The following is a 20999-nucleotide window of genomic DNA, read 5'->3' as shown; positions in this document are numbered from 1 at the left end:
GTCTCTTATTTAAATGAATAGCATTTCTACCCAATTACCAGGCCAGAAACCTGATTCCTCACCTCACAATTTCTGACATCCAGCCAAATCTTGCCAAATGTCCCTCCTCACTTCTCACACCAATTTAGTTATCACCTGCTCATCCAGTCACTATCTGAGCTCAGACCAGTATCTCTCACCTGGCTTACCATTCTGTCTCCAGTCCAGTATCTCCACATAAGCATTTTTCAGGTGATGCCACTCAGGTCAGGCCACTCCTCTGGTTAAAATCTTTTAAGGACTCCCTATTTGGAGGCAGGGGAAAATGAAATGCAAGGACCTTCTCATCAAGCTTGTTTACCTCTCCGTCTTACCTTTTGCAGGCCTCTCCTTGAACTCCCCTCTATAATCACAATACACTACATACAGTTCTCAAATGCAGAGTTTGTTCTTCATTCTTTCTCTTAACTTAATTCCTGACTTGCTTGTTCATGTCATTAGTTTTCTGCTAAGAACACCATTTCCTCACCCAGCCTTCATACTTGGTCAATTCTTTCTCTTCCCTCAAGACTTACCAAGCTTCTTCAATCCCACGTGACAGGATTAAGTGTCCTTCCAATCAGCCTTCAAAGCACCCTGTACTTATTGGAGCACTTCTCAGACTGTATAATGATTTGCTTGATGGGCAACATATCCAGCATCTGGTGCAATGCCTCACCCTTGGTAAGGGTAGGAGAGATAGTTCTGTTAAGTAACATACCATACACACTGGTATCTGGACTCTGGCTTACCAAATCTTTACTCTTCCTACCTAGCCCTTAGAACTCACATTCATAGCATCTAGAACACTGCCCTAAATAACTGAATCACAACTATAAACTGCAATTAAACTGACTATATAAAAAACCATCTGGTGAGCTTGATACAGACTCCTAGACCCCACCCCCAACACTTAACAATTTCTGATCCAGTAGACCTGAGGTGAGGCCTAGGAATCTGTAATTTTGACAACCTCCTCAGGTAATTGACATGCAGTCATTCTTGCAAACTACTACTCTAAACAGAGTAGGAACTCAGTCTTGTTCAAAGTAACATTTTAAGTTAATGAAACAACACATTAATTCTTTAGGGTTAGAGTCTACTAGAACTGAAACCTGAGTGTGATAGAACAATGCACTAATGTACAAAAGTCCACAAAACAAGCAGCCTTTATTGCAGTAATACAAAACACTTTCCATTTTGGCAATATTTTACAACGCACTTAGCTTCAAGGGTTGGAAAGGAGGTTGGAAACTAAATGGGGAAATTTCAATGGACATTTCTAAAAGAAAAACTGTCCCAGCCCTCCCACCCAAATAAAAATCCAAATGTCACTTAATTTCACTACCCAAGAAGAGGCCACGAGGAAAGCAGCAGGCAAAACTCTGGCAATTTCACTATGGATCTTGTCAGAGACAAAGGAACATTCAAAACAGTCATCAGTATGGTCGGTTGCGCTGATCATTTCTGTAGTCGTTTCTAGGAATGAAAAATAAAGAGCCAGACTAAATTCTAATTTTCTACCAAGTGGGAGCATCAAGACACTTCCTTAGGGTGTTGGTGACTGGCGTCGGCTTGACAATTTCTGTTAAGAATGACACCATACCTAATTTATTTCTCCACTCATAGAAGGTGCTTGATATCAGCTTTAAGACCCACAAAGTTCCTAGAAGCAGCTTTTTGCTATCAGTAACTCTCTTAAAAACTTCCCATCTAGAATAAGGACTCCAAACTACTGCGATATTTCTGGAGGTCAGGGACTGTGCCAATTCCAGCACTCTAAATACAAGAGTGGCTTAACAGAATTAGGCAAACAAATATCTTCATGTAAGAATTCTGAGTCTGCCACTTACTATGTGACCTTGGAAAAGTTACTCCGTGTTTCTTACTCCATAAAATGGAAAATAAATCTACCTCATGGGGTTGAAAGGACTCAAACTAAAGAATATAAAGACACTCCACAGCATTTGTCATACAGAAGGGCTCAAAAGAGAATTACTAATGGCTAACAATTATATATAGCACTTACTATGGGCCAGGAACTGTCATAACATAATCTAATCTGACTCCACAAAGGAGGTATTACTGGCCCCATTTTATAGATGAGAAACACTGATGCTCCAAAGGATTAAGTAACTTGCCTAAGGTCACACAGTAAGTGGTGGAGACACAATGTGAACCCAGAGAAGTCTTGTCTCTAAACTCTATGCTCTTAACCATGTGTTATACTAATTCTCACTACCCTATACTGCCTCTAGCATACAGATGCTTAGCATAATAACTGAAGTTCTTTCAAATGACTGGTCATTCAACTTCTTCTGCCTCTATGCCATTCACGTGCACAACACTCCCATCAGTACCATCAGCAATTTTCATCTGGAAAAGGTTTTACAAGAATCTCCAGAGGAACTACAGGGTAGCACAACACATAGGATTTCAGAAAACACACTCCTATGAAAGGTGTGCTCCCCCTCAGATTAAGAACCTCTGATTTACATAGTTTCAAATTATCACTCAATCTCAATTATCTTTAGCCATGAGGAAAAACAGCATACGTTCATATATATGTACTCATACCAATATAAAGATTTATGAAACAATTTCCAAAACAAAACTGAGTTTTAGAAAAACTAGTTTCTAGCTTAGAAAAACATTTAGTCTAAACAGAAAACTAAATGAATCTTCTGCATCCTCACTGAGAGCTTCCAAAGAAAAATTCAAGTTCTAAAAAAACTGGACATTAAGAATATGTGACAAAAAGGGCTCAGATCCTAAAGCCTAGGAGCAATGAGGTAAAAAGATTAACAAATACATTCTAATACTCACCTTCCTCCCATTTTGCCTCCATAGCCTCCTCGGTCTCCTCCATAGCCGCCCCCACTTCTGTCTCCTCCGTAGCCGCCACCTCGGTCTCCACCGTAGCCCCCGCCACCACCGCGGTCTCCTCCATAGCCCCCCCCACTGCGGTCTCCTCCATAACCGCCTCGGTCTCCACCATAGCCTCCTCCTCGGTCACCTCCGTAGCCGCCTCCTCGGTCTCCTCCGTAGCCGCCTCCTCGGTCTCCTCCGTAGCCGCCTCCTCGGTCTCCCCCGTAGCCGCCTCCTCGGTCCCCACCATAACCGCCTCCTCGGTCCCCACCATAGCCACCCCCACTTCTGTCTCCACCATAGCCACCCCCACTTCTGTCTCCTCCATAGCCGCCGCCACCACTTCTGTCTCCTCCGTAGCCACCGCTGCTCCTGTCTGCGCCATAGCCTCCTCGGTCTCCACCTCTGCCCCCACGACCTCTATAGCCCCTCTCTCCACCGTAGCCTCTTCCCCGGAAATCTGCAAGGCAGAGATGCAAACCAGTGAGGCCAGCATGATAATGTAAAGCATCCCTAATGCCAGTCAGAAGATAAATGCCATGTAGATGCTGTTAACAGCGGACCTACCTCCTCCTGAGGGACGAGAGTCCTCTGGTCTGGGCTCATTACACTGGTTGCAAGAATTCCTTCGAGCAAAGTTCATATTTCCACATGACCTGAGAAAGGGGGAAAATTTAAAAAAAATGTTCAATAGTTTCTAATTCAATCAGAAACCCCTCTTGTATCCTCCAACCCCAACTCCTACTACCACCAGAATAAACTGGATACTTACGGATTAGGGCAAACCCAGTCTCCACTTTTGGGGTCTCCACCTCTCCCCTGAAAGCCTCCACGACCTCTATATCCTCCACGGCCTGAGGTAAAGAAGGGTGGGAGAGAAAAATCAGCGGCCAACATTAAACCCAGCAGAGGAAAAGCACCATATGAAAGAACTAAGAGCAAGTAACCATCAATAATTTGGTGGCTGCTCCAAAATTAACCCCTTATAGTAAAACACTGAATCTTTCATTTGAGGCTTTACTTATTAGTAAATCCAAGAAATGTGGGAAAAGACCTCAGGCACATATTATAGTGCAAAAATGCACTAAACTTCAAACTTTCTAGAATACTCTCCTTGGTTTGAGAATGTCAGTGATAAAAGTACAGAAGACATATTCCAAATCTAAGGAATTAAACGCAATAGAAATGAACAAGGTGGTAGCAACTCTATCAGGGAACTTAGAAGCTGGTCTGATTACCTAATTAGGTATCACTTAAACAATTGCCTCCTGATCTCCAGGTGAATAACAAACTGCCACAAAGCTTTCCAAAAGTACTTCTAAAATTTTCTTCCAACTACTTACTTAGCTATTATGACACCTATTTACCAAATCTCCCTTCAGTACCCACTCTCACTTTAAGACAGAAGGAAAAAAAACCTGTGGCGTAGTTCACACAACAGAGACAGAACATGGACTCAAATTTAAACCCTCTGTACAATATCCGGGCCTGTGAGAAACAAGTGACTTACCTCGTCGCCCACCTCCACTTCCACCTCCTCTCATGAATTCAGGTCTTCTGGTAGCAAAGGACACTTTAATGATATTGCCATGGAATTCTTTTCCTAAGAAAAAAAGAGAGTTTTGAAGAAATGCTACTCCACATCTCCAACTCTCAATAAAATATAATCTTAGAAATTTTTAGTTTCAGAGCAGTAACACGTCCTCACAAAAATTCAAACACACCAGTGTTCCCTAAGGGTCAAAATAACAGTGCTAAAACATAATCTATTGAGTAAAGCAAATCTGTCACTTGGACACAGTTACTTCTTACTGAAAAAAAAAAACAAAAAACACACCTAACATTTTTATATGAAAAGAGCCAAGTGCCGAACCATGTGTATAGTATGCTACCACTTCTGTTTTATAAAGGGGAATGAGTGTGTTGGTGAGCACAAGTGCCCTTACATGCACACATATGCTATATGTACATTGCCTATTATGCTCAACTCTCAGTAGGGAAAAACAGAACACTGGAGGTCAAAGGTAGAAAGCAAGCCCATTTTTTACTACACACTTCTGGTATAGTTTGAAACTTTTTTAACCATATACACGTAGTAGCATCTTTAAAAATAATACAGGCCCAAAAAATGAAAGCATATGTGACTGCTTACACACACACATATATATATATATATATATATTCTGCCCCAGGGCCTCAGAGATAGTAATTAATCTTTTTACCTTATATTAAACCAGAGGATTCATAAAATGATTGCAATTCCAGAAGCCTTAGAATCCTGATCAAAGCACTTATCATTATGGCTGGCAACTTTCCACAATATCAGACAGTAAGGATCAGTATTTTCAAAGCTATAGAATAACCTGAACTATGGAGTTAAGAGGCTCCCATGCCCTATGGGCAAAAAGCACAATTACTTTTAAACATAATGAGCAAAAGAGATTGTGTTTTAATTCACCAAAACTATAGAAAACAAATGAGGAAAATGGACCACGTCTTAAAGAGCAAGGTGATAAGGCCTGACAAATTAATGCAAAAAAGTAAAGAATATGAAGATCACGATAGGAAGAGTATCACAATCTCATTTTTTAAGAAATAAAGAAATGCAATTATGTTTTGAAAGACATACGTACAATCATCTCAGAACCAGAAGGGACCTCAGGTATCTGTAAATTTCATCTAGTATGGTTAAGTCCTTTAGAGACTGTGGATCCAGACTGCCTGAGTTTAAATCCTGACTCTGCCAGTTATGCTATGACCCTGGAAAATTTTTTTTTAAAGATTTATTTCTTTCTTTATGATAGACACAGAGAGAGAGAGAGAGAGAGAGGCAGAGACACAGGAGGAGGGAGAAGCAGGCTCCATGCCAGGAGCCTGACGTGGGACTCGATCCCGGGACTCCAGGATCGTGCCCTGGGCCAAAGGCAGGCGCTAAACCACTGAGCCACCCAGGGATCCCCGACCCTGGAAATTATACAGCTTCTGTGTCTCAGTTTCAAAATCTAAAAATAGTAATAATAGGGTGCATGTCGCATACAGTTATTTTGAGGACCAAACTGAATTAATGCATATAAAGTTTCTAGGACCATGTCTACACTATAAACCAGTAAACACGCAGTTGGGTGTTGGTTCTAATTAGAGTATAAAACAATGAATTTCTAATAACATGGGGAAATGACTGTTAAAATGTTAAGTGAAAAAAAGATGAGACAAAACTACATTTGGAGTATAATGATAAACTATTTTTCTTAAATACTTTTAAAAGAATGGAAGGAAAAAAAATTGTTTTTTTTTAAAGGTTTTATTTATTCATGAAAGACACAGAGAGAGATAGAAACATAGGCAGAGGGTGAAGCAGGTTCCCTGCAGGGAGCCTGATGCAGGACTCAATCCTAGGACCCCCGGGATCACAACCTGAGCCAAAGGCAAACACTCAACCACTGAGCCACCCAAGAGCCCCGTAATAAAAAATATTATCAAAAAAAAAAAAAAATATATATATATATATATATATAAAATCAATGATTATCTCTAAGTAGAGGATTACAGATGCTTTACTGCTTTCTTCTACTTTCCCCTATTTTCCTGTTTTGGGGGAGAAAAGTCTTAACATTTCTTCCAAATATGTATTAACTTTATATTTGAAGAGATATTAATCTAAATTTACAAAGAAGAGAGTTAAGCAGGTCAACCCTCTAAATTTCCATCAGGGTGGCTTCAAGCACAAGGTAGAATAATAAGGAAATACTGGAGACAATGAGAGAGCTCTTCTACCTCATTTCTAAAGATATGTAAAAACTCTGGTCTTCATTTCTTTCTGGTTTTTATTTTTAATAAAAAATATCCACAAAAGTAAACATGAAAACAACCAGTTACTAGAATATATTTTGACTTCAAGACTAGAAAACATTTAACCAAACTGCATATTGAAACTATATGAATAAGATATACCATCAAACCAGTCAATGGCTGCCTTAGCTGAAGGAGGATCATCAAATGATACTGTTGCCTCTCCTTTTGGCTTCCCTGTGTCCTTGTCTGTATACAGATTTATCATTGGTTTTCCTGTCTTCTTATTTGTCTGAAGAAACAAAAAGTTGGTATCAGCATTTTAAGAAAAAGTAATCATAAACCACACAATTAAAGATTTTTTAAAGGAATTCACATATCCATACTACAAATACTATGTACCTAATATAAAAATGAAGTTTTCTATAGGTTCTGAAAAGGAAAACTTAAGTAAAACCCAAGCTATGAAAATGATACAATGTTTTATCTATGTATAATTTCTTTAAACTCACAAAAAAAAATATGTAGATAATGCTTCATGTAAAAAATGTACCTTGTAAAACATAAAAAAGTCAGGAAGAATGTACACCAGGCAAATTAATAGATTACCACTAAGGTATACAAACTGCAGCTGGCTGGGATGGGAGTGGAAGACAAAGAAGAATGTTTACTCTTCAGAATTGCGTAAATTTTTTACATGTCATGTGGTAATACATTTCTAAAGAAATTTTAACTCCCCAAAAATTGGGGAAAAAATTGAGTAACTCCACAGACACCAAAACAAGGACAACTACAAACTGATTTCAGGCAATGCTACAATCTACCCAACACTACTTTAACTGCTGCTTTCTAGTTGAAGAGAGGAGAAATACATACACGAAACAAACAGTGCACAAGACACATAAGCAAACAATAAATACAGTTATGAAATAAAGCATTACGTACTCAGCTAATACATATAGTGCAGTCTGCCTATATAATGGCCTTTCAGAATCTTTTTTTTTTTTTAAGAATTTATTTATTTATTCATGAGAGACACAGACAGAGAGAGAGGCAGAGACATAGGCAGAGGGAGAAGCAGGTTCCACACAGGGAGCCCGAGCCCGATGTGGGACTTGATCCCAGAACTCCAGGATCACATCCTGGGCTGAAGGCAGGCGCTAAACTGCTGAGCCACCCAGACGTCCCTGGCTTTTCAGATTCTATAAAATGTTCTCACAATCTCATTTGGTTCTCACAATTTTAGGAGCTAGGCAGAGACTATTTTTAGAGCCCAAGGCTGAAAGCTAAAGCTGTAGAAGACTATGGAAAGATAAAAAGGAATACAATTTTCATGTATGTAGCAAATTTAGCAAAAGGCCTACAGACATGATTTGGCATTTGTATTAGGGAATTTTAAGACAGAAGCTTATATAATCTATGTATCTTAACTAGAATATGCTAATAATTATGAGATTTTCAAGATAACCCATACTTCCTACTCACCTTGATAATTCCTATTTGTTTAAAGAACTCCCCCACTTGATCTGTAGACACACCCTCCCCAAGTCCTTGCACAAAGATTGTGTTGTTATCTGAATTATCAGATTCTGAATCTAAGGGAAAAAAAACTGTGGTTAATTTTACATATTCCTTGGTTTTACTACATCCTGTTCAGTAATCAAGAGCAATAATTTATTGTCCAATATTTCTATTACCAAAAGGAAAAAAGGACCAATATACAAAAAATCTTATATCAACATGCAAAGTGGTCATCATAGTTATTTGCAGATCAATCCTTACAACTAAACTTCAGTTAATGTGGATCAAGTCCACAGTATGTGAAATACAGACCAATTAAGGGAGATCTTAGAAATCTTACTCCTTAGATTGATACAGGGCTGAAGCTCATGAAGAGATGAAGACAGTTAGTATAAGATAGCATTCCTTTCTTTGGAGAGCTTTAGCGCTTTATGGCTAAATCAATACTTTTAAGGCTCTCCAGTAGAAAATTCCGCAAATCTAACTTTGGACTTCCAAGCAAGCCAAGCACAACTGCTGGTTTCCCATTCACTGCATGAGCTTTGTATATACCAGAGGGTAGGGGCACCTTGTCACACACCTTACCTTACACGCACACTTTTGGATTAGTACAACAAAGTAAGAAAGATGTACAAAAATTCAGTCCATCAAGGGATAATTCAGAAATTGCCATCCATATAGAATACTTTGGCATCTTAATAAAAACAAAAGTTCTGATTTCAATATATTAAAATTTTTTGGCTCAAATAGAATTTTAATATCTAAATCATAACTTCCAAAAGGCTCCAGGTAGCCTTAAATTTCATTTAAAAATAAAAGCCATATGAAATTTGTGACTCTGCCCAGAGTAAGACAATTCTCCCCACGTATGAATTGTTTCTTAAGCCCTCTAAGCAGACTACCAATTGATGTAATGTTTTCATACTCATAGTTTTTCTACTTCAAATTCCCAATGATTATCAACTCTCTCAAATCTGATCTGTAATATTTAAATAAGCAATGTTAATTAGCAATACAAGATCAAGTATTTCTTCACAAAAGAAAAAGCAGAGCATGGGAAACCACAAACATAGCAATCTTCCCAGCAAACTTTCCAATCAATTTCCCTGAATTTTTCTTTCTGGTATATTTTCAGAAGTGTAGCTCCCCAATTCCGGAAGCACTATCAAATTAAATCTTCCTCCTGCCCTAACTCCTCCATAATCTTCCTCCTGTCCTAACTCCTCCAAACACACACACTTTTCCCTTGAAAAGTTAGAAAACTAATGTTCTCTTAATGGCAAGTCACAAACTACCATAAACCTTACCAGCATCTGGTCTGGGTCCATAATCCCTGTGACCTAAGGGAAAGGAAAAGAAAAAGAAAAAAAAAAGCTATTTAAGGCAACTCATTAGAAATCATGAAAAACTAGTAATAAAAACCAAGGCAAGAAAAGTCAATAGTTCCAAAATCCTTGAAAGTCAACCATCACAGATTTACAAAGTAAATATATAAATTAAGTTTTATTAAGTTTAAGAAATCAAGATGAAAGTCAATTATTTCCTTAAACTTGTCCCAGACGGTACCGCCACTTTGGCATTATACTAGTATCACTTTGGTTAAGCTCTGGTTGTGAAGGCTGATTGGAAAACCCTAATAATTTAACAACACCATGTCAGCTACCTTTATTTAAAAATGTTATTGTCAAAATCCAGTGGAAGTCTCATTCATCGGTCACCACAGACTCTTTCATGCAAATTCACTGTGCAGAAACCCATTGGACTGTTTGAGATCAACTTTGGCTTTTTAATGTTTTCTTTGATATATATATATGTATATATATATAAATTTTTTTTTTAAGCACACAACACACACCAGCCTCAACAGAGTAAGAAAGGGCTTAGACTGCGTCTGCGGGATATTGGTGGCTTTTAGGTTTATATAGCATTTCCACTGAAACATTTTGGGATACTCAGCACTTACCACCAAAATTTTTGAAGCCACCGCGGTCACCACCACTGCAGAGGAAAAATTGAAGAAATGATTTCTTCCTTAAGTCTCTAATGTGCTGAGCCCTGGGCTCAATCTACACTTAACTGTCACAAGCAGAGCGCCTAGGGAAACAGTAGCACCTCTAACTTTCCAGTAAATTCCATTTCATAGACTCCAAAATGTTGTTTTCACCTAAGTGTTTTCCCAAGAATCTATTTCCAAGGGTGCCTTTTCAAGCTTACTACAGAATATATCTCATATACTCTCATTTTAATCTTCCCAACCCCAAGCCAAAGGGATACTATTCATATAACTTAAAAGCTGGAGGCACAGAATGAAGAATGGTAAACTGAAGCAAACATTCTTTCCAACAGGGATATTCTTTTAAATATGAGGAAAAAAGAAAAAGACTAGAAGAACAATACAAAGCTAGGTTAAGATTCTGATAGCAGAAAGGGAGGCAAAAACTTTAGTAGTATGTTCTACTGTGATACCAAACTGTGAGTTTTATGAGATGAAGAAAAAAGTGAGGTACAAATACACACGAAAGTGAGCCTGAATGAAAGTAGTCTTAAAAAATCTCAAATCATTCCGAAATCTGATAAAATGAGCACGAAAAGCAAGCGTAACTTAAAACTACCCTTCTACTCTATACCCACTATAACATACTAGATCTCCTCATGTAAGAGCTACTGAGATTCATGCCAATCAGTAGACCATATCAGAGACAGAATGCAACATACTCCAATATCGCAGCTGCCCAAAAGAAAATGACTCTATTTGGCAAATTTCCACTGCCAGGTAAGTCAGTGGTCCTTGTGAGCATAAATCTAGGTAAGACTAAAAAAAAATAAATCTATGTAAGAAATCTAAGATCTCTCTTATCACGAAACTGTTTAAATACTACATTAAAAGCTTGTTTCTCTTTCCTGAACTAAGTAATCCTCTAAGACTCACCTGCTGTCATCGAAATAAAAACACCTAGTTTTCAGATGGTGACATCTAATTCTACTACTATTAACCATCTTCTACCATAATCCAAGAAACTAATCCAATACACTAATGTCTCTTCAATGCTAAAAGCCTCTCCTATAATAATGATAACCCTCTCTAGCCTCTAAGATAGATGGCTTTTCTGAACGATCCTGAGAAAAACCGTTCTAACTAAATGAGAAAGCAAAGCAGTCTTCTTTTATAAGTCTATTCTACTACCTTGATATAAAATCTCCCTTTGCAACCAGCTTAGGTATAGACACGTCCATCTTCTTATTAATTTTAACTTCCGGAAGACTATAAAGGAGAATAAGGCTACGTCAAGACTATGCAGACAATATAAAGCTCAGGTCCTTTATATACATATAGCTTCCTATTGAGTCTCTACGATGCCTCTTTCAGAACAGTACTCAAGCTCTTCCTACACTTCTAAATGACCTGTCTCTAACTGCTTAACTCTTTTAAGAAAGGAAAACAAAAGAGTTGAGATTGATCTGCTAAAAATCTCATTATTAGAAACCACTATATCTCAGATTTCTTCAAAGATGATCATGAAAACTCAAAAAATAATGAGGAAAAAACTAATGAAACTATTAAGCCTGTATTCCTGTCAAGAGGTTAAAGTCCCCAGGATAAAGCAGATTTTTTAAATAGGAAATTTTCACAAGTGCTGGAAAAGATACCTCTTATTTATTTTGCTGTCATCTTAAACCAAGTACCAAACTGTTTATCTGGCCACAGTGGAGAGAAAATATGCAACCGCATACATCCGCTAATTCCTATAATTTCTATTCTGGCCAGCAATAGAACTTTGAACAATAAAAAAAGGACATACCACTGCAAAATAAAAGTGCTATAAAGCAAATAGCATTTGAATAGGTTTATTATTTCCTATTTCTCCATATAATATTTTAACTTAATTCACCTTCATTTGAGCATTACCTTTGAAAATACGGCAGCTGAAGATTTCAACACAATGGCCATAAATATGAAAACATCATAGTGCATTTGAAAAAGTACTAGTCTTCAAACTAATAAACTCAGGGTATAATCTTTATTATTACTAATCAATCTTGAAAAATTGGGCGAGTCAGTAATTCTCCCTAGGCTAGTTTCCTCCTTCACAAAATAAGGATTTACATTCTTGCTACTCAAAGGGTGGTCCAGGGGGTAGTAGCATAGGCAGAGCCTGGAAGAATCTCAAAGAGCAGTATCTCAGGCCTCACTCCATACCTACTGAATCAGAATCTGCACTTTTAATAAGATCCCCAAGGAATTCATATGTAAAGTTTGAGAGACACCAGTCTAGATGATCTACAACACTATACGAAGCTTTCTCAAGTTTCAACGTTTCAATCATTTTTCTCTTCACTTACTAAGAAATTCTTTATTAACTGGCTATAATACAACCCCTTATAAGTAAATATATTATATTAAATACACTGAATAAACCTCAAGTACAACTCACTATTAAATATTTAACAAGAGATGGGCCTGTGGTTAAGAATCTTTCAAACCTGCAGTCAGGTTACAAGTCCCTTTTCCATAAACCAAGTTGAGGCTTCATTAGCCAATTAAGACAACGAAGATACGGAACATGTGGGTCAATATGTTGTCACAATAATTTGTCTTCCTCTCAGAAAAAGCAGCAACCTTGTATACATAAAGAGTTCCTGAAGTAAGAACATTTTATTTTAAGGTGAAGTAGTAGAGCTATTCAGAGATTAAACATACTTAAATGTATGGCTGAGTGTTCCCTGCATAAGAAAACCAACTATGTATTCTTGACTTAACAACAGAAATTGTTATCTCAAGTTCAAAGCCTACTCTAAGGTAGGCTGAGGGTTCTCTCATTGGTACAGTATTACATATTTAAAGTAGAAAATGGTCATCTAATTTCAGGTGCTTGTCAAGAAAAAGTTCTTTGACAGAATCTCTACTCTGAATCTTTCATTTAAAAAAAAATCTAAATATATCTATTCAAGAACTTAAACTGCCAAATGAGTAAAAGGACAATACAGAAATCTTTGTTCCCAGAAACTCTATTACCTAGAGAGAAAAAGGGACTTACCTAAAAATTAGAAAATATCAGTCAAAAAAAACAAACCATGCTATGTTGAATCTTCATAGTAGTAAATCCAAAATACAATTTTTTGGGTGCAAAGAAGACTAACGTTAATTCCAAATGTAAATGACTCAATGGATTTAAATATCATTCTTTCTTTTTAAGATTTTATTTATTTATTCATGAGAGACAGAGAGAGAGAGAGAGAGAGAGAGAGAGAGGCAGAGACAAAGGCAGAGGGAGAAGCAGGCTCCATGCAGGGAGCCTGACATGGGACTCGATGCCGGGTCTCCAGAATCACGCCCTGGCCTGAAGGTGGCTCTAAACCATTGAGCCACCCGGGCTGCCCTAAATATCATTTTTTACAGTAGCTGTATTTATGTCTTATTTCCTCCCATATCTTTATGTGTGGTAAAAAGGCTCTCTAGATTCAACATTTACCCACATTTCAAGAAGCCAATAAATCTTTCATTCTAGAGCTACATGTCCAATACAGTATTCATTAGCCACAATTGAGATGTACTCAAAATATAAAATACAAAATGGATTTTGAAGTCTTTTTATGAAAAAGCCAATGTACAATATCTCAGTAATTTTTATACTGATCATATGCTAAAATACTTTGGGTATGTTAGATTAAGTAAAACATTATTAAAACTGATTTTACCTGCTTATGTTTTTTTTAATGTGTCTACTAAAAAAAATTTTTTTTTTTTTAAGATTTTTATTTATTTATTCATAGAGACACAGAGAGAGAGAGAGAGAGGCAGAGACACAGGCAGAGGGAGAAGCAGGCTCCACGCAGGGAGCCCGACGTGGGTCTCGATCCCGGGCCTCCAGGATCACACCCCAGGCTGCAGGCCGCGCTAAACCCCTGCGCCACAGGGGCTGCCCTCTACTAAAAAATTTAAAGTCATATATGTAGCTCACATTTGTGATCCATATTACCTTTCTATTGGGCAGTGCTGTTCTAGACTATCACTGCAACATGTACACAATTTAAATGGAACTAATCAAAAACTCTTGTAAGAAGACACTCAAAATTCAAGATGACTATTTTAGGCTTAAGATATTAAAGCCTGAAAAGAGCTACGTAACTTGGTTATTTCATCATGAAAAATGATTATCTATAGAATTCTGGCAATTCTGCAATGCATTCATCCCAATGCTGAAGTTAAAAACACTGAGAGAACCTTAAACTTCTAGTCCACTAAGAGGCCAGTGATCAATTTTAGATGACAATCAGAAAGTGAATCTTTTTGCTACAACTGCTTTTTCAAAGAGAAACATTGTTTCCTAGAGTCCCTATAATTTTCACACATTTTTCTTTCATATTTGGAAACCTGACAGCTTCCTTCTGGTCTGTGTTCTTCCTCCAGCCAAGCAATCATACGACTTGAGTCTAAGAATGTCCCATCCTTGTACCATGTATCCCACCCTCACCCACAAACTATACCCCTTCTTCTTTAAATAGAAACCTAACTAATGTCAGGTATTCTTCAAACAGCCCTGAAAGGATTATATTTTCAAAACCTTGATATAATTTTTTAAATAAGATGATTAGAAACACAAATGGGAGTGTTGATGAAGACTAACAAAAAATGTTTGGATATTTTTGGTACTTAAATGTAAAACCAACTGTGGGAAAAAAAATCCTGAAACTGAGCATTTTTACTCTAATTAAAAATACTTTACCCATATAAATAAGCTAAAAAACACATCTTGAGTAACATACTGTGACATGTGAAAATTATACGAACTTCAAATTTCCACATGCATAAATGAAGTTTTACTGGAAAACAACCATGTTTATTTATATATTGTCTATGGCTACTTTGGTGCTATAAGAGCAGAGATGAGCAGTTATAACAGAAATCTTATGGCCCAAAAAGCCTAAAATATTTACTACATGGCCTTTCACATAAAAAATTTACCAGCCCAATATAGAGAATCATCATATCATCATCAACATGGATTCCTTAAAAAGGCCTTTCATGAACATCCCATTTTTTGGCTTGGGTGGAGGGGCAGAATAGGGTATAGATAGCAATTGGGCAAGACACCCTCCCCCAGTCTTACCCTGAACCAGATCAGTATCATTTTGACCTAATATATAGTCGGCTTCTGCATAAGATAATGTGTGAAGAGGTTCTAAGGCTAAATAAAACCATCTGAAAATCAAAAGCTTAGTTCATGATCAAGTATCTAGACCAAAAGTCATACTGAAATTATACTGAAATAGGACGCCAAGGAGGTTATAAAAGTTATTAAAAATGCAACTCTCAAGATGGTTAAGGTATGGATCTTCTCTCTTTTATTAGGAGATTCATTCAAGGTCCTTTCAAATCTCTAAGATGAGTGATCTCTCAAAGATGAAAATGTTTTTTTCAAGATTTCCCAAAAAAATAAAAAATAAAAAAAATAAAGATTTCCCTACCCTCCCCCTCTTCCTGAAAAGTGGGTTCTACCACTCTCACAGTCAGAATTTAATAAATAATTGATAGGATATAATTTCCTTATGAAGAAAATTAAACCTACAATATACTATAAAACATACAGCATTCCCAAGAAGCCAATTATCTAAAACATTTAACTGGAAAATTAAATATACCTGTTGGCTATCTTGTTTGGGATTCTGTCTGGGATGTGAATGAGGCTATTAAGTAGAAAGTGAGCACCATGTCACTTTACATTGTTCATTTATATCCACATGATGGCAGGCTGCTCACTTTGATAATGAAGAGCATACAATAATATATTTATATACTGTAAAGTGACTTTGGCTATCAACCAAAGGACTTTTATAAAAGTTTACCAAATATGTTTAGGCTTCAGTTTTGCCATAAAATCAAAGTACCGTACACTAAACACAGAAAAATACAAGTCTGTGATCCAATTCCTGGCTCACTTGAAGTAACAGTGCTGTATGTAACTGGTTTTGTTTCTCAGTTCATCTCAGGGGACAGGCAGTCCCTAAGGAGCAAAAGAGTGAACTGGTACTGATATGTTATCAAGTGTCAGTTAACAAGCCACTAACAATTTCAATTCCCAAGGAACACATTATCTTTTAAGCCTGTGCATTTTACACATTAATTTGTAACCTGCAAACCTCAACTGAGGACAACAAATGTCAATTATTTTTTCATTCTTGTTTTTCGGACCAAAGTGCTAGATTTACAGATATATTTAAAAGTGATTTTGTAACCAGCTTTCATGACATACACCAAAATTAAGTCCCAAAACCTGATAATACTAGCAACGGGGAAAAGAAAAACTGAATTAAAGTCATCTTTTCCATAGCTTAGTCTGAACAAAATACACAATGTGAGGTGATGCTGCACTAATTATTTCAATAATTATTTACTTAGAAGGGAGACAAAATAGTTTAATTACATAAAATCTTTCTCATTTGCCAACCCCACCTTTATATATCTGATATTGCCTCCTAATATTTTCCCTTCCCAAGGGGATTCAAGATTAAGGAATAGCCTCTCTGCACTCCAATCTAAAATTAACTTACCTTTTTTTATGTTTTACATATAATATACTTGGATTTCTCAGAGTCATCTTTTAAAGGAATTTAGACTCTATAGCTCTGGCAGGAGAAACATAGTTAAGTGGTTTAATCACAACCATAACAGGGGAATTTTCCCCACTGGTGTTTAATATACACCACATAAACGAACTGCTAGTATAGCCTATTCTGAGGTAATTTATGTGACATCTTAAGACTGAAAATAAATTTTGAATTTCTGCCTTCTTCTCTACAACATAATCTATTTTATTTAGGCCTCTTAACTGAATCAGATGCTGGAATCAAACCAGCTAAGTAAAACAATAAAATTTTTTTTAATTGAAAAAAGAAAGAGAAGAAATGTAGGCACCTATACTTAAATACTTACCTTGATCCTGTCATAGGACCTCTTCCATCCTTGTCATATCCCCCACGCCCTCTACCTCCTCCCTGTGACCCGCCATATCCTCTATTATCTTCTCCATACCTACTCACATCACGACGGTCATCTACAAAAAGAAAAAATAATATACACATGAATAAGTAACCATTGTCATTTCTGACAAAGGCTTCCTGTAACATAAAGTTAAATGGTTCTTTAGGTCACATATTATACCCTTTGGAAAATGGCACATGTATGCAGAACTCAGAACCACCTAGAATTAAATATGTTTGAGAATTATATCTGTGTCAAATTCCATTCTGCTATGGTCAGATAGCAAAACGGTGACATGGATATCACCGCTTGATGTCATGGATGATAAAAAGTAGTTGAGTTCCAGTACAACATTAGGTACAAATTCTTAATAATTAGATGAAAAGCATAGCCCAAATCTTAAAAGTTATTCCTTCACCTCAAAAATACTTAAATATAAGTAAAGCATGGACAAGAAATAATTGGATTTTCTGAGACATATTCAGAGACTATATTCACTGAAGATATTCGGTGAATGAGCTTCCACTTTTACTCATTCACTTATTCAACAAATATTTATTAAACAACTACTATGAACCAGGCCCTATACTAGGCAGTGAAGGGATAAATGAGTTAAGACAGGACTTATGTCCCCTGAAGCATTCACTTCCATGACATGGACAGATTTCTAAGTATCAGTAGTATATTCCAAGTGCTGTAAGAAAACAAGTTATAGAATGGCTGGTCCTTCTTAGATGAGGTGAGAGAAGGCTAATACAGAATCATAATTTCCCTAAATAAAGTATACCACCATCAAAACAAATGGTAGGAGCAACATCGTCAAACAATCAGTTATTAACGCAACAAATGAAATTCATGTCATCAGTTATCAAAAAGTCACACGACCTTTGGGAGTCTGAGAAGTTCAGAAATAGAAATCTAATAAAATAGCTTTGATGGCTGTACCAGAAACACATATATTTAAGGGCACTCTGAATTTTTACAAACAGTTGAAATCCTATGTAAGTCTTTTAATCCAAAACTCAATACAACTCTATGAGGGGAAAAAAGAATAAAAGGTCATTATATCATACCTTGTGTGTGGTGGCTGTAATTATCCCTTTGTGAATGGTAGGACTGCTGATTTTGATTATAGGAATCATGCTGTGGACCATAATTTGACTGCTCATCATATGAACCTTGATGTTGGTCATAGCCTGACTGTTGGTCATACGAATCTTGTTGACCATAGTCTGACTGGTCATATGAAGGCGCTCTTCCACCTTGGCTAAACAGAAATCAAGAATTTGAAATTTTATATAATTATGTTCACTGTAGTAAATCGACTGAGATCGAGAGGCCTGACCAGGCTGACCTCAATCATATTTAATACTATTTAAAAAAAAAAAAAAAAAGATGTAGCGACACCTGGGTGGCTCAGCGGAGGGCGTCTGCCTTTGGCCCAGGGCGTGATCCTGGGATGCTGGATCGAGTCCCAAATCGGGATCCTTTGTGGGGAGCCTGCTTCTCCATCTGCCTATGTCTCTGCCTCTCTGTGTTTCTCATGAATAAATAAATAAAATTAAAAAAAAAAAAAAAGATGTATTTATTTGCTAAAGAGAAAGAGAATGCAAGGGGGAAGGGCAGAGCAGGAAAGAGAATCTGAAGCAGATTCCCACTAAGCACAGAGCCCAACACAGAGCTGGATCTCACAACCGAGATCATGACCTGAGCCAAAATCAAGAGTCAGATACTTTTTTTTTTTTTTTTAAGATTTTATTTATTTATTCATAGAGACACAGTTAGAGAGAGAGAGGCAGAGACACAGGCAGAAGGAGAAGCAGGAACCATGCAGGGAGCCCGATGTGGGACTTGATCCAGGGTCCCCAGGATCTCGCCCCGGGCTGCAGGCAGCACTAAACCGCTGTGCCACCGGGGCTGTCCAAGAGTCAGATACTTAACCAACTAAACCACCCAGGCGCCCCTAATACCACTTTCTGGACGGACCAAATCATTTAGTTATTTTATCTACAAAATCTCCTTATCAGCAATGGAATGACCTTCAAACAATTCCATTTCACCATCATTGAAGAGGTTCCATAGTATGACACAAACCACATGGACCTTTGAAAACATTAGTCAAGCAAAAAAATCACTATGGCTTTTACCATTCCCTTGAATTAAAAAAAAAAAAAAAAAAAAAACTAAAGATGCCACAAAGCACAGTAATATATCTCATTCTTTAAACAAATATATCACAAGTGCTAAGTCCTTTTAAGATTTTATTTATTTATTTGAGAGCAAGAGCACGAGCGGGGGGAGGAGGGAGAAGAGGGCAGAGGGAGAAGGAACAGATTCCCCGCTGCTGAGCAGGGAACGTGATGTGGGGCTCAACCCCAGGACCCTGGGATCATGACCTGAGCCTAAGGCAGACGCTTAACTGACTGAGCCACCCAGGAACCCCAAGTGCTGAGTCCTTTTAACAGTTATATTAAAAGGCTCTCTATCACTTAATTTTTAACAATGTTATCTCATAATATTTTGGGTACTATTTTCTTATAATTATCTTTAGAACCATTGGTAAATCTCCTAAATATCTTCAATGATAAATTTCAGAAAACAATAAGTGGTGCCTGGCTGGCTTAATCAGTGAAGCATGAGACTTTTATCTTGGGATTGTGGGTATGAGCCCCATGTGGGGGGAAGAGATTACTTAAAACAAAATCTTAAAAAAAAAAAAAAAAAAGGAACTTATCATTCAGATAATTCCTTTTAGAGGAAGGAACTTGCTTTGTGATGCCATTTTTTATGTGAAACTAGTCTACCAAAAAATGAGACTGCTTTACTATCTCTAACAATTCAAAAAGAAATTTCTAAGTATGTTTTAAGCAATACAACTATTAATTTGCCTGTTATCAGGATGGGAATGTTGAAAAGAACATTTAATTGAATTTGAGTTCTAATGTTTACTTTTAAAGAAAGGGAACAAAAAGTCTCATAACTTAAGTCACATCTTATTCCACATCAGATGATCAGAGCAATATAATAAATAAAGATCACTATGTTCCCCGAACTCCCTGCCCAAAGCACATCACATCAGTGGCCAGAACCCTAGCCCTTCACTTTAAAATGGTTGTCAAGAGGTGCCTTGGTAGCTCAGTTAAGTGTTGCCTTCAGCTCAGGTCATGATCCCAGGGTGGAGCCTGTTATCAGTCTCGCTGCCCAGTGGGGAGTCGGCTTCTCTCTGTCCCTCTCCCTGTTCATGCTCACTCTCTCTCTAATAAAATCTTGCAATAAAATAAAATTGTAAAGAAAAAAAAAAATTAGGGGCACCTGGATGGCTCAGTCACTTAAGCGTCTCAGAGTCACAAGATGGAGCCCCATAGTGGGCTTCACACTCAGTGAGGACCCTGCTTGAGATTCTCTCTCCCTATTCCTCTGCCTCTTCCCCATTTGCATCCATACATACATACTGTCTCTCAAATTTTTAAAAAATGTAAAAATAAATAATAAAAACTTAAAATTAAAAAAATAAAATGGTTGTCAAACCAAATCTAAAACTTCTCTTTGGTCCGCACTTAACATGTCATGCTTCCAAAAACACATCCTTATAAAAGGACTCTCCTAAATTTAAAACTAACCAACAGGACTTAAAGAGTTGTTTTGACATAACATGCTGAGAATTATTCCCTACATTTGTACTCCACACTCTACTTTTCAAAACACTCTCGTATCTGTAAGACTGACATGATCTCATAAATCTTTCCCCAATGCTTTTATTTAACTGATTTCACTTAGAATAATTTTTTTCACTGCAGAGAGAATAACTTATGACCTCAGTTTT

General features: G+C 37.1%; 1 protein-coding gene across 1 annotated transcript in view; it reads right to left on the bottom strand.

The window, feature by feature from the left end:
* Positions 1-1169: 1169 nt before the first annotated feature.
* TAF15 (TATA-box binding protein associated factor 15) overlaps positions 1170-20999 on the bottom strand; it is a 30010-nt gene continuing 10180 nt past the window's right edge. The window contains exons 6-16 of the mRNA XM_041725288.1: positions 18250-18443; positions 17129-17249; positions 10160-10194; positions 9504-9536; positions 8161-8270; positions 6838-6967; positions 4397-4489; positions 3659-3740; positions 3454-3542; positions 2845-3346; positions 1170-1497 (exon numbers count right to left, since the gene is read on the bottom strand). Of these exons, the coding sequence (XP_041581222.1) occupies positions 1458-1497; positions 2845-3346; positions 3454-3542; positions 3659-3740; positions 4397-4489; positions 6838-6967; positions 8161-8270; positions 9504-9536; positions 10160-10194; positions 17129-17249; positions 18250-18443 (1429 nt within the window). The 3' untranslated portion in view covers positions 1170-1457. The remainder of the gene's footprint in view (positions 1498-2844; positions 3347-3453; positions 3543-3658; positions 3741-4396; positions 4490-6837; positions 6968-8160; positions 8271-9503; positions 9537-10159; positions 10195-17128; positions 17250-18249; positions 18444-20999) is intronic.

Source organism: Vulpes lagopus, chromosome 12 (assembly GCF_018345385.1).
Source record: "Vulpes lagopus strain Blue_001 chromosome 12, ASM1834538v1, whole genome shotgun sequence".
NCBI classification, from domain to species: Eukaryota; Metazoa; Chordata; class Mammalia; order Carnivora; family Canidae; genus Vulpes; species Vulpes lagopus.
The sequence above is the reverse complement of the archived record's forward strand: the minus strand, read 5'-3'. Positions and strand labels throughout refer to the sequence as shown.